Raw genomic sequence first — 12,682 nt, forward strand, 5'->3', positions numbered from 1 at the left:
GACTGCTACCGGTGGAGACCTTGGGACGACTTGAAGAAGAAATTCATATTTCAGGTAACTTCTTCTTCACAATTAGAATTACTAACACTCGAAACTCCTCTTTTCTCTCCCTTCGAACTGTAAAAGTGCAAACAATATTGCGATTCTAACTCGCTCTCGATACTCTTTCAGGAAACTCCAGAATACTAAACTAGTCTCAGCGAATTCTCAGCTGAAGTGCACAGCGGTTGGCGTTCACGCGCTTCACATTACCTGAAGCACCTGGAAATTGGCAAACCACTAGACTGCCAACCCGCAATCACTAGCGGCGGCCATCTTGAGGTTCATATCGTGAACCAGTATTTTCCGATTATTTTGCAAAGGAAAATGCACATTGTCTTTCTTGCGTGATTTCCACTGCAGGGTGGAAATCACTTGATCATTAAATCTTGGGGTTCTGACAACCAGCGAGCTATTATAGATCTTGGGTGGGGGGGCCCAGATGGAGGCTGCAGGCCAAGGGATATATGCGTCCGTTTGCAATGAAATGTTTAGGCAAAACTGTACCAAAGAGTTCGCATCGCTGTGGACTCGGGAACACCAATGATGTGGATATTTTTTCTGCCGAGCGAGATTTGAGATCTTCGTTCTTTGTGCAGATGATTTTGAGGACTTCATCCATCTTGAGGAGTCGTTGCCGGTTTTCAGGACCGATGTCATCTGCATCAGACACCCTGGCCTCGAGTTGTGGGATATGGGTATCATGTGTTGATCTGCTGCTTGATTTGGTCAAGGCGGGAAGTCAGGTGATCAGTTTTAGAGTTGATGGATTTTAGGCTGTATTTAACCTCAAGCAATATGGCACGAATGCTGTCATTCTGTATATCGGGTTAGTCCATCTGAGAGGCCTGCTCAACGGCCTCTGGCGGCAGAATGCCACCCCTGCCAGTCCCTTTGCCTCCAAAGATGAGCTTGGGCTGTTTACCATCCGCTTTACCCATCGCAGTGGCTTTTGGGGTGGTTTACCAGTTGGAGGGACTGTTGGCAATGTCGACATGCAATATTTATGATGCAAGGCCAGGATCAACGTGGTGCACACAGCAGGTCCTCTTGCAGCCCTACTGCCCACCTAGGTCATGGGTCGCACAGCACGCACAGGTCACCCAGCTGTCAGCATTCAGCCTACATGCACAGTGAATATGAGGTAGCACGAGGGGAGCAACAACTCGGTATTCATAAGGCAGGGTCCATCTAAGGTTCCACTCAGAGGTTCAACATCAATCCTTCCATATGGGCTCAGCGTGGTGGGCTCGCCCGTTAGGCACAGGCTATGGCAAGGGCCATGAGTCCGGCGGACCAGTGGGCGATAAGCTGGTGCATCCAGCACTCCAGGGCCTGCAGACACACAAATAAGAGGGGAACTCAGTTATCATACTGGAGAAAGCACGGCGTGGATAGGTGGGCCGTGGTGTTGTGTTTCAATTTAAATACCCGTATATAGGTCTACCTGAATCATGTCCTTATATAGGCATAACTCGCTTTGCCCTTATTTAGGCATGAAATCCAAGCCCTTATTTAATGAGCTATGCTAACCAAATACAGGCATAGTCACCTACATCCATCCATCCCATTTCACAACAAGTTCTTAGAAACCAGACCCTTAAGCCAACCGGGACTTTCCCTAGCAAGGATTATGGATTTCTCCAAGAACCCTTCTATTATGTATAAACTACTATTCCTTAGGGGTTCATCCATGACGTCTTCCTCTGCCCGACTTTATGTCAATGCTAACATTCCTAAGTACATTTCAGGTATAAATATACCTTCCCTTACCATGACAAACCACGGCAGTTACAAGCTGCAAGGTTTGCCACGGCAAGTTCGGAAGAGACCATATCCCGGCCTGACGCACTGACCAGACACTGTCATCCCTGCTCACAGAGAATCCAGTCTCCAGTGTTCTGACTCCCTTCGCGGGTTGTTAGAATTTGAGACCCGGATATAGATTCCTATCAATCTCATTCTAAAAGTATAGAGCTGACTAGAATCTAGAGGGACTCTGGACATACAAACTTAGTATATACCATATTATAGAAAACAGCACCTACTCTTATCTCGCATCACCCTTAAGTTAGGTACACCGGGGTAGGACTATTTAGAAGTATCAGACAAGTATACACATTTTAGCCTTTGCTATTTATGTATGTATATATGGATATATGTCATAGCTAAAAAAAAACAATGCTATTGCAGTATTATTTCTTCCTACTGCTTACGCTGTGCGTATTATATTTTGCTTTATGTCTAATGATCGTAACAGCTCATATCTCTTACACAAGAAACAAGACTGTTCAATAAATGCCTTTATTGAAACGCCCATCTATTTATTTCTGTGTAACCTCTGGAGAAACTAAGCATGCACGATTGACTGAGTGAAACTGTTATCTATAGTTTCCACGATTCTGAGACATGTTCCAATTCAAAAGTGAAATAAAGTTGTCATGTTTACACGGTTGTCCAAAAGTAATCCCTTTTTGTTTATTTGAGAAGTTTCTAGTGACCTCTGAGTTACCTGGCACACACAAGTAATTAAGTTTAATGTACTCGATAGGAGTATACTGACCATAGTCCAATGCAAAAAACTATAGTGTATATTATTTCAATGTGCAGAGCCTATAAGGGAAATAGGAACTACACTACATGGCGCCCAACGTTTGGTAAGGCACTAATTTAACGGTAATTACTGAAGAAACTCAGTCGTGCTTTTCTCAGAGAGCCCTACTCATTATACTCCATAAGACGTCTGGAGTGGGTAGGGATAATATCCGCCATAGCTGAGTAGGACGAGAAACGGCCATCTATCTATTTCTGTGTAACCTCTGGAGAAACTAAGCATGCACGATTGACTGAGTGAAACTGTTATCTATAGTCTTCACGATTCTGAGACGTGTTCCAATTCTAAAGGGAAATAAAGTTGTCATGTTTACGCGGTTGTCCGAAAGTAATCCCTTCTTGTTTATTCGAGAAGTTTCTAGTGACCTCTGAGATAGCTGGCACACACAAGTAATTAAGTTTAATGTACTCGATAGGAGTATACTGACCTTAGTCCAATGCAAAAAACTATAGTGTATATTATTCCAATGTGCAGAGCCTATAAGGGAAATAGGAACTACACTACATGGCGCCCAACGTTTGGTAAGGCACTAATTTAACGCTAAATACTGAAGAAACTCAGTCGTGCTTTTCTCAGAGACCCCTACTCATTATACTCCATAAGACGTCTGGAGTGGGTAGGGATAATATCTGCCATAGCTGAGTAGAACGAGAATCCTAAGTATCAGCTGTTTGGTTTATTCAATGTTGAAGGATACAGTGTTCCAAAATATTGTGCACCTTATCTTTGTTTCCTTGAAACTTGTTCTACATTTTTTAATAAACAATGTCCACTAGGGGGGGATATTATAGATGCGGCTGACCAAGCCGTAACAAGTTGTGATGTTACAGGTTTAAATGAAACTGATGAGGGTGTTATACACATCCATCCAAATTTAAGGAGAGCCATCACTGTAAAACCTATGAAACATGTCCTAACAATAAGAGGTGGAGCAGTTTTCGTGGTAGAGGCACATGAATCTTTTCAGACAGAAGTATTCTATTCATGGATAGTCTTCCCAGACTCAAATCCAGTAACACGTGTTTCACTTCTTCAAAGAAGATGATCCACCTGAGGAATACATTCCCGTCAAGGATGTTGAATTTCCACTCACATACCAGGAGCATCAGCTCTGGTTTAAAGGCACCCTAAATTATTACAATCACATTACCAGGCTCGGTCCAGTAGATAGACCAGGGGCAACATGGCCGATGTTAGCCGGCTACATACCTCATCCTGACATTGATGCAATGTCAGATAAGGAATTACTAAATTAAATACTAAATTACATACAAAAATTAATAGAATTACACAGTTAAACCACAAACTGTCTGAGGGTCCTGAAAAGGAGTCAGTTAAAAACAATCCTACATCTTCTAAAAAAGAAGTGGGAAAACAAAAAAACATTTTCAAAAGAGAAATGATCTCAATACCGAGGTAGGTCTCCTCAAAAGGAGCACTCTGATAGGAGGTATAACCTCAGGAAGAGGGATAATTAAAAAAAACCTGACAGGAATCAAGATAATGATACACGTTCCTCGCGTACCTTTTAGACATCTTCACAGACATCCGAAAAACGAGGATGGTCAGAACACAAAGAAGAACGTGTGAAGTCCAGAGACAATCAACTCGTTCAGCAAAACAAACCAAAACCTTGTTGCACTAAGAAAAAGGTAGAAGGTCTGAAGATCAGACATGCCGAAAATCGTGAGGACACAATTCAAGAACGGAGAATGGGCTCAGACAATGCTGGACCGTGCAGCAGAAGTAACAATAGCTCACCAGAACCCGACGGACCTTCTGGAGACAGTGGACTTGAATAAGTATATAACGGGAAACATCCTTTACATCACTGGAGGGCGCTATAACCTAAGAAATAGTAAGATTTACTATTCCAACACCTTCCCTACTGTACGTAGACTGGTGTTGGAATAGTAAATCTTACTACTCCTAAGCCCAGCGCCCTCCAGCACAAGTCGTTGTATTGATTTGCGTTATAAAACCTGCAATGGTACATACCGCGATCATTTTGATTGCGTTGTTAAATCACATTTGCTCTGAGCACTTTACCACAGCTTGCCCCTGCTGACATACTTGTTTTACTAATAAGGCTCTTGTAAAGTGGTATACCTTTTACCTAGGGCCTGTACTTCAAATTCTACTAGAGGACTGCAGCACTAGTTGTGCAACCCACAGATGTATCCTTTCAAACCTGTCCATGGCCTGCATGTGCACTTTACTACCACTTCAACTTGGCATTCAGAACTACTTGCCAAGCCTTAAACTCCCCTTTCATTACAAATGTCACCCCTGAGGTAGGTCAAATATAACCTTAAGGGCAGGTTGCCATGGAGGTAAAAGGTAGGACATGTACTTGTATGTTTTGCATACCTGGTACTGGCAAACAGCTTATTTTGTCTTTCACTACTGTGAGGCCTACCCCTCAAATAGGCCAGCATTGGGACTTCTTTAATACACCTTTAAGTTGTAATTCTTGATCAGAGAGGAGTAGCTTTATCATATTTTATATGTTTTAAATAGTAATGATAAATCCCCCTCACTGATGATGTTGACGCTAACATTAATGTTTTAAAAATGCCACTTTTAGAAAGTGACATATTAAAAGGGGTTGGGCCCTTTAAGGCAGCTAGAATGAGCTTCTCAGTTATGTAAAACAACAATATGTTCTAGCTGCCTCTTCAAAAAAATTAATGATTCCAAAAGCAGGGTCCAATAAATTGATTATCTTCCATCTTGTGTTTGTTCACTTATATTCTATAATTCATTTTGAGAGATATTACAGTTTGTAACATGTTATAGCGGACCACCTTGTCGTTTTTTACACTCAAATCTGTTTTATACATATAACATACTCTACTGTGCCAAATATTCAAAGAAAAAGGAAGGAATTCAAAGAAATACAAATATGTGTGACATTACATGTGTGTGTCTTTTAAAAAATGAACTTTTTCAAACAGCCATCAAATCATGAATTGAACCAGCGGAGTCAATGACTCACTTATTCAAAAAGGTGACTCCTGCTAATAATACCTCTTGAGGACTGCTGGCATAAGTTTTAAGTGGGGTTGGGAATCTGCCAATGTTCCCACTATTTAGTCCTCTTTCAGCAGGTTTATTTCCCAAGAGATCGTGTCAACGCGTTTCGTAATCCCTTGTAAATAATAGGGTTCTCCTCAGGACAACGAGTGGATCACATCTGTAAATATTAATGTATAAATCTCTGTTAATATCATTACTCGTTCTTGCCCTCACTCCACATTTTGATGAGTTGTTTGAGCTGTATGTCAAAAAAACCTTTAGTTATATTTTGCTCCTATGCTCATGTCTTATTTAGAACGCAAGTTCCACTTGGATGAGTCATTTTCCGATTTCCTGTCGGTTGAAGTAGATTATTGGTTTCGCACTCCACAGGTTAATATGCCAATTTCTTATCTGTAGAACAAATATTTCAATTCAAAATTTCTTTATTTCGACCTTTATGGCTATAAAAGTACATAAAACAAGTATTACTACATAATCAGCACACATGATTCTTGCAAAGGGAAAGTGCACATGCATTGCAACATTAAGAGAAAGAAGAGTTCTAAATATAAAAGGAGCTAGTTCAGAGTTACTGTTTTTAAAACAATAAAAAAAGATGCTTAACAAAACGTTAATACATTTTGTTTGCGTTTAAAGACTAGAATTATCGAATAGACCCAGAATTTAAAATAGATGACCGTTCACACCACATAGAAAATGAGTAACGAGTAACTGAATACACAATGGGCAGACTGATATCATATTTTAGGATCCTATAGGCCTCCGCGCAATACTTTGTCCCAAGGTTCCTACATATCTGTTGTAATCATCGGTGTCTAGCCTTCTTGTATGCCAGGCAGACAAATAAAACATGTTGGTCTGTTTCTGGTATATCTGACTAGTGTGTCCACATTACAGCGACTGTCTGAGCAGCAGTATGCAGTGAATGTAACTCCACAGGCTGCAGCTACTGCCCAAGACAGCACGGACAGTGACTCTGAGTTGCTAAGTCATAAACCTACTGGAGAGAGAACGGGGTTCTGTCTAGTGGCAGTTTTGAGTTGACTCACCGTAAAGAAGCGCAGAGCTTTAAAATGCCTATTGCTGAGAATGTCTGTCATTATATCACAGAACTGTATTTTAATTCTGATTGGTCAGTGTGTTACTGCTTTTGTCACAGACATCCTATTGTTACTTGTGGTTCAGCTGTACCAGGCAACAATAAAAATGTCATAGCTAACTGATTACTGTTCCTGCTGGTGAAAATTGAGTTTTGGCTAGTGGCAGTTTTGACACACCATAAATTAGTACAGAGGGTTAATATGTCTGCTGCAAGGTTTAGGTCTTGGTTGATCTTTCGAGATCTTTTTAGAGGTTCTTTTTAATCAAATGGATGTAATTATCCTATGTGTTTCCAAGAACTTTATTTCTTGATTTTGCTTGTGGAAAAGCGTCACTCTCAGTATCACACATTTGGTTGTTAAATGACACCCGTAAGTACACAGAAATCCTAAAAATGTCAAACAATAGCAATTTGAAACCTTGGCAGCTATGAGGTTTGTGCTCCACAAATAGCACATACATTACATACACGTTTGTAGACTTCATAACCCCAGGCGTGCTCTGCGCTCTTCAGCTATATACTTTACTAGGTCTGGCATGCACTGCAATAACTCAGCTATGTTATGCACACTCTTGATATTGATATCCAGAACCTCCTAGCATACTTCCGTTCATTTAAGGATGGACATAGGGTGAGAAAATTGCATTTGTTGTAACTAGAAAATGGAGACAAACCTCATTCTCTTTCCATGTGATTCTCTTTGTCTTGTTAGCTCTATGGTGGAGTTGCTAAAGTTTTACGTTGAATTGGGAGTAACTGTGCATGTAGTAAGCATGGGCAAATTTTGCGAATTTGTGATCCGCGAATTTACGGATTTGCGAATTCGCGATCCGCAAAATTCGCGAATTTGCGGATTTTTGTTTTTTTGCGCGTTCACAGGGTTTTTTGCGTGTTTGCGGGGCTTTTTGCGTCTTCGCGAGCCACTTGCATAGCGAAGTTACCCATGCAGTCGTTTATGGGAGAGGAAGAGAGAGATAGATAGATAGATAGATAGATAGATAGATAGATAGATAGATAGATAGATAGATAGATAGATAGAGAGAGAGAGAAAGAGAGGGAAAGAGAGAGGGAGAGAGAGAGAACGAGAGAAAGAAAGAGAGGCCGGATCTCTGAAGGGCCAGATTCCTTCAAATTAACTTCAACTTGGGCACTTGCTGCTAATTGCTTCCTGGCGCCTCGTTGCCTACTTGTAACTATTCTCTGACCCTGCTTCAAGGGTCAGAGCAGGGTCAGAGAATAGTTGCAAGTAGGCAACGAGGCGCCAGGAATTAATTAGCAGCAAGTGCCCAAGTTGAAGTTAATTTGTTTGTAACCCTTTTGTAAAAGGTTACAAAGAAATTAGGTTCAACTTTTGCACCTGCTGCTGTAACCCTTGCTTGGCTGAAAATTCGTCCCCGCTGATTCGCAATTTCGTGAGATTCGCGGATCGCGAAATCGCGGAAAATCCGCAAATTTGCCCGCGAAACGGATTTTACACCCACCCTTAGCAAGGAGAGCACTGGAAAAACAATACATTCAGATTTTTGGGCTGTAGGCATTGTCTGTGAGTACCAACATTTTATGAGCCACTTCATTACATTATTAAACTCCCACCACACACTGAATGGTTCTTGAAAGGATTAGAGGGCAGTCCATGTATGTGCTCACCAGAGACTGGATATTTTTATGTCTAACCTGAGAATTACTTCATGTCTGTCCTTGAAATCATAAATATGTGTAATGTAATGTAATGTAATATAATTGTAGCAATTTCCCTTCTGGGCCTGCTTTGGTTCTCCCTTATTTTTTGCACCTTAACGTTTTAGATTGGCTCTGATCTGCATTGCCACATATAATAGATTTGTTTTTGCAACATTGTCCTAGGCAGTATATGATGTTTGGTATTCAGAGACTCTTCTTGTGATTTTGCCCCCTCATCTCGTTCAAGGTTGCTAGGAATACATAACAACCTATGGTACAGTTTTATTTGTTGGTTCAACAACAGCTCCTAACATCTAGACATAACACCACCACACAGCTGCATCATCTAACACAAACCTTTATGATATGAACTATATCTTGACCTCTAGGGGGCCAGAGAGGAGAATATTGGGGGAAGATTAATGTTCTGGAATGACAGCAGTGCCCGATACACAGCCCTGTGTAAATGAAGTTTACACTCATGATGCGGAACACCTAACTGCATACATTAGCTATGAGGTCCTAGGCAAATCCTAGAGATTGCAAATGTATTCCTGTACTCACCTAGTAAGGGTAGACCAAAACAGATATATAATTTTCCATGGTTGGGATGTTTGTCCTTTACAGTTTGCTACTAATGCTAATTGCCTTGTTCAGTGCATCTGCCTAATGATCGCTGCTCATGTGCTTCATAACAGACTATGATAGTTTCAATAAATGTATTGCAAACTTTGTTCGTGCCTTTCTTAAGTTTACTGTGGGCATGCGTGAGTGAGTATGCAAAGGGGGAGATCTGTTTTTATGGTTTCACTAGAGGGTCATGTTTAAAGTTGTAGAAATTACATGTTAGGCTGGAAAGGCTAGGGGTTACGGTGAGGCACTATGAGCTAGCCATGATTGGGTCATCAGGTTTTGACACCGTAGAGAGACACCGTACCTACACTATGACATCCTGTGATCCTAATCCTCAGTTCAGCATAACTATTGAAATCCGTGCAACAAAATAAGTGCTCAAAGCACTGTCTATTTACAGCTGATCCTGTCCCCATACAATATAGTAGTTCTTGATTAGTAACACATTTATTAATTATATGTAAAATCATTATAATTTGTTAAAAAGACACTTGATAAAATTAATGTCTGTAGTTCTACACATTTTCAACCGCTGTTGCATTGCAAATACCTGTTAGAACTGTGCGCAGACACTGCAATGGCAGGTCTCCGATACTTTTTCAGGGCTACTCATGAGTAACCCTGGGCAAAGCACTGCGCTATGCTCGCGTAGTTTGCGCTACTTCGCAAGTAGCACAGTGCAAACATGCATAGCGTAGCGTAGTGCAGCTGTAATTTTTTGCGTGCTCACTGTCCTCAAAGTTAAGTTGGCGATCACAAGCGTGGCAAATAAACCTCCCGGCAAGATTCTCAACGTGGAGAGGTCAGGTTTCTCATTGCGAGTGGTCGCGTATGCTCGCGACCGCTCGTGATGAGAAACTACCAGTCCGCGTTGGGAAAGCTGCTGCTCAAGTAAAAATCTACTCATGTGGAAGAAATCTACAGCTCGCACTGTGCAAGATGCCGTTTTCAATGATTGCACAGTGCCGGATGCTTGTCCGCACTGTGCAATCATTGAAAATGGCATCTTGCACAGTGCGAATAGGGTACTAAGCAGTTCGCGTAGTGCTACGCGTAGCTAGCGTAGTGCGAAGTGCACTTCGCGTGGCTAGGCATAGTGCTACTGCGCGAACTACGCCCAGCCCTACTCTTGAGGGTGGCACAATCAGTGCTGCAGACCCACTAGTAAAAGACACACAATTGATGGACAGACTGCAGAACAAATCCAAACATTCACCACCAGTCATCGGATCTGGGTTAAATCCATTAATCTTTTGCTCACCATGCCACCCCTCTCCTTTGAAATTTTTTTAAAAAATGGATACACAAATTCATTGAGAGCTTTTATAGACAAGATAGGATGAAATTGATGGCGATGTTAACATGATGCAATAATCTGTGTGTATTCTGGGAGAACTGATTTATTCTGTTTCTTCAATTCCACAGTTTAAACAAGATGAAGTGGAGCTGGCCAAGTTGATGTCATGGACACACAAATACAACTACGGATTTCCGTTATGGATGGGAAATTTCTATGCATATTTGCTCATCAATCACCCTGAATATGCAAAAGTTGTCTTCGGCAGAGGAGGTGGGTATTTATACATTTTTCACATTAGGAATATCATGGGGTTAAAAAAATTTAGGGCTACATATATCAAGTAATTGTGTGTTTGCAAATGTGCCGATAGACAGAATTTGCCTGTTTGGGAACACAAAAAAATCTTTTTACATGTACCCTTTTTGCGATTCGGACCTGTTGCTGAGTCGCAAACTGATTTTGAGATTCAGTAATAAGTAGGGGCGTGTTTAGGGTGTCTCTTACAAATACCACATTGTAACAGTATGTATGAATGTTTTCTGACCTTGAATGCGATCGCAAAACATTTGCAATTTACCACATACTTCAAGTAGGTGGTAACCCATTTGCAAATGGAAAGGTGTCCTAAGAAACCCCTTCCTCTTTGGGATTGTTTGTAAAAGCAATTTAAGAGCAGGCATTGGTCCCACAGACCACTACCTATACTACCAATCAAGGACATGGTGGTCTGCCGACCCCAGCAGGCCACCATCCTTGTGATTTTAGTGAATCCTAGGGGGTCGCAAATTGTGACCTACCTCATTATTGTTAATAAGGTTGGTCGATTTACGACCATCTAGGAATCGCAAATGAAACTCAAAAGAGTTTCATACATTAGAAATAGTAATTTCCTAATTGTGATTCGCAGTTAAAAACCAAATAGAAACTCGCAATTTCAAACTTTCCTACATATAGCCCTTTGTGTTATGTATTTTTCCTTTTTATTGTCGGTTAATTATTTGGATCTCCCTACTTGCCATGCATCAGATAACATCCTGCTTTGAGAAAGAGACCTCAGTTCAAGCCATCCTCATTTACAGCGATTAGACCTTTAAAACCCCATAGGTAACAAGGAATTGAGTGCACATTAAATTGCTTGATTTTTACTGTTCACACTTCATAAACGGGTGGGGAGTTGAAGTGGATTTGGACAAGGCAACAAGACTGAGGTATTACGAAAAAAGCAATCATTTGCAAAGCCAGTAAGCTGAGTTCCATTTTATTTATAAACCAGACTCACCAGCATTGTGTTGTGATCTTATGTGTGCCCATGCCTTCATCTTTATATATGCTTGCTCCTTTAAATGCACCTGCACGCTTTGAGTTTAGATCTCTGCTTCAGAGTAGTGTGTACCATAACAGTCAGTTGGAAACTGTGGCTTGGAAGCTGGCTGTGTCTTGGTTCTGTCAGAAGATGAAATAAAAAGTGCACATGTAAAGCTCACAAATACCATATGGGCATGTGCATCTATGGCACTAATAAAACTGCAGTTTTGGGTCCCTTTTCCTAATTTGCACATGGTTACCTTCAACTTGAATGGTCATTTCGCATTTAAGAAATGCTTTGTACATGTGCTTAGGAAATTACAAATAGGAAATCCCTATTTGTGATATCCTATTAAGGGAATCGCAAATGGTATTTCTTCTGGGTAGAAACTGCATTTTACAACCGCTTTAAGCCTTTGTACATATAGAAAGACAGTATTGCATTTCTTAATAGACTGAAATTGTGATTCGGTCTGTTAAAATATGTAATTTCCCTCTGTAAATATGGCTCTTTAAGCTTGTTCTTCTTTCACATGTGCCTACTCACAAATATATTGGCACATTACCCCCTCACTACATCTTAAAATAGCTGTCCTCCCACTCACTGTTCCTGCTAACACAGACTAGACCTACTAACCCCCTCTTAGTCTCCTCACTTCTGATAACACTCTCACTTCACCCGGACTGCATCAGCAACTTCCTATGACCCCATGTAGATCTCTCTGAAGCCAGTATAACTGTCACAGACTAAATGAAAAAAATCACTTTTTAGCAGATTAATCAATCAGTCAATCAATCAATCAATCAAAGACATTTATAGAGCGCACTACCTACCCGTAGGGTCTCGAGGCGCTTTGGGGGGGGGGGGGTGCCGCTACTGCTCGAACAGCCAGGTCTTGAGCTTCTTCCTGAAGGAGAGGTGGTCTTGGGTCAGGCGCAGGTCGGCCGGGAGAGAGTTCCAGGTCTT

At 41.2% G+C, this 12,682-nt stretch overlaps 1 protein-coding gene across 1 annotated transcript in view; it reads left to right on the plus strand.

Moving 5' to 3' along the window:
* LOC147678944 (cytochrome P450 4B1-like) overlaps window positions 1-12,682 on the plus strand; it is a 207,052-nt gene that overhangs the window by 15,966 nt on the left and 178,404 nt on the right. Inside the window, exon 2 of the mRNA XM_086944700.1 lies at window positions 10,536-10,680. Coding sequence (XP_086800826.1) covers window positions 10,536-10,680 — 145 coding nt within the window. The remainder of the gene's footprint in view (window positions 1-10,535; window positions 10,681-12,682) is intronic.

Source organism: Lissotriton vulgaris, chromosome 11 (assembly GCF_964263255.1).
Source record: "Lissotriton vulgaris chromosome 11, aLisVul1.2, whole genome shotgun sequence".
Classification (NCBI taxonomy): domain Eukaryota; kingdom Metazoa; phylum Chordata; class Amphibia; order Caudata; family Salamandridae; genus Lissotriton; species Lissotriton vulgaris.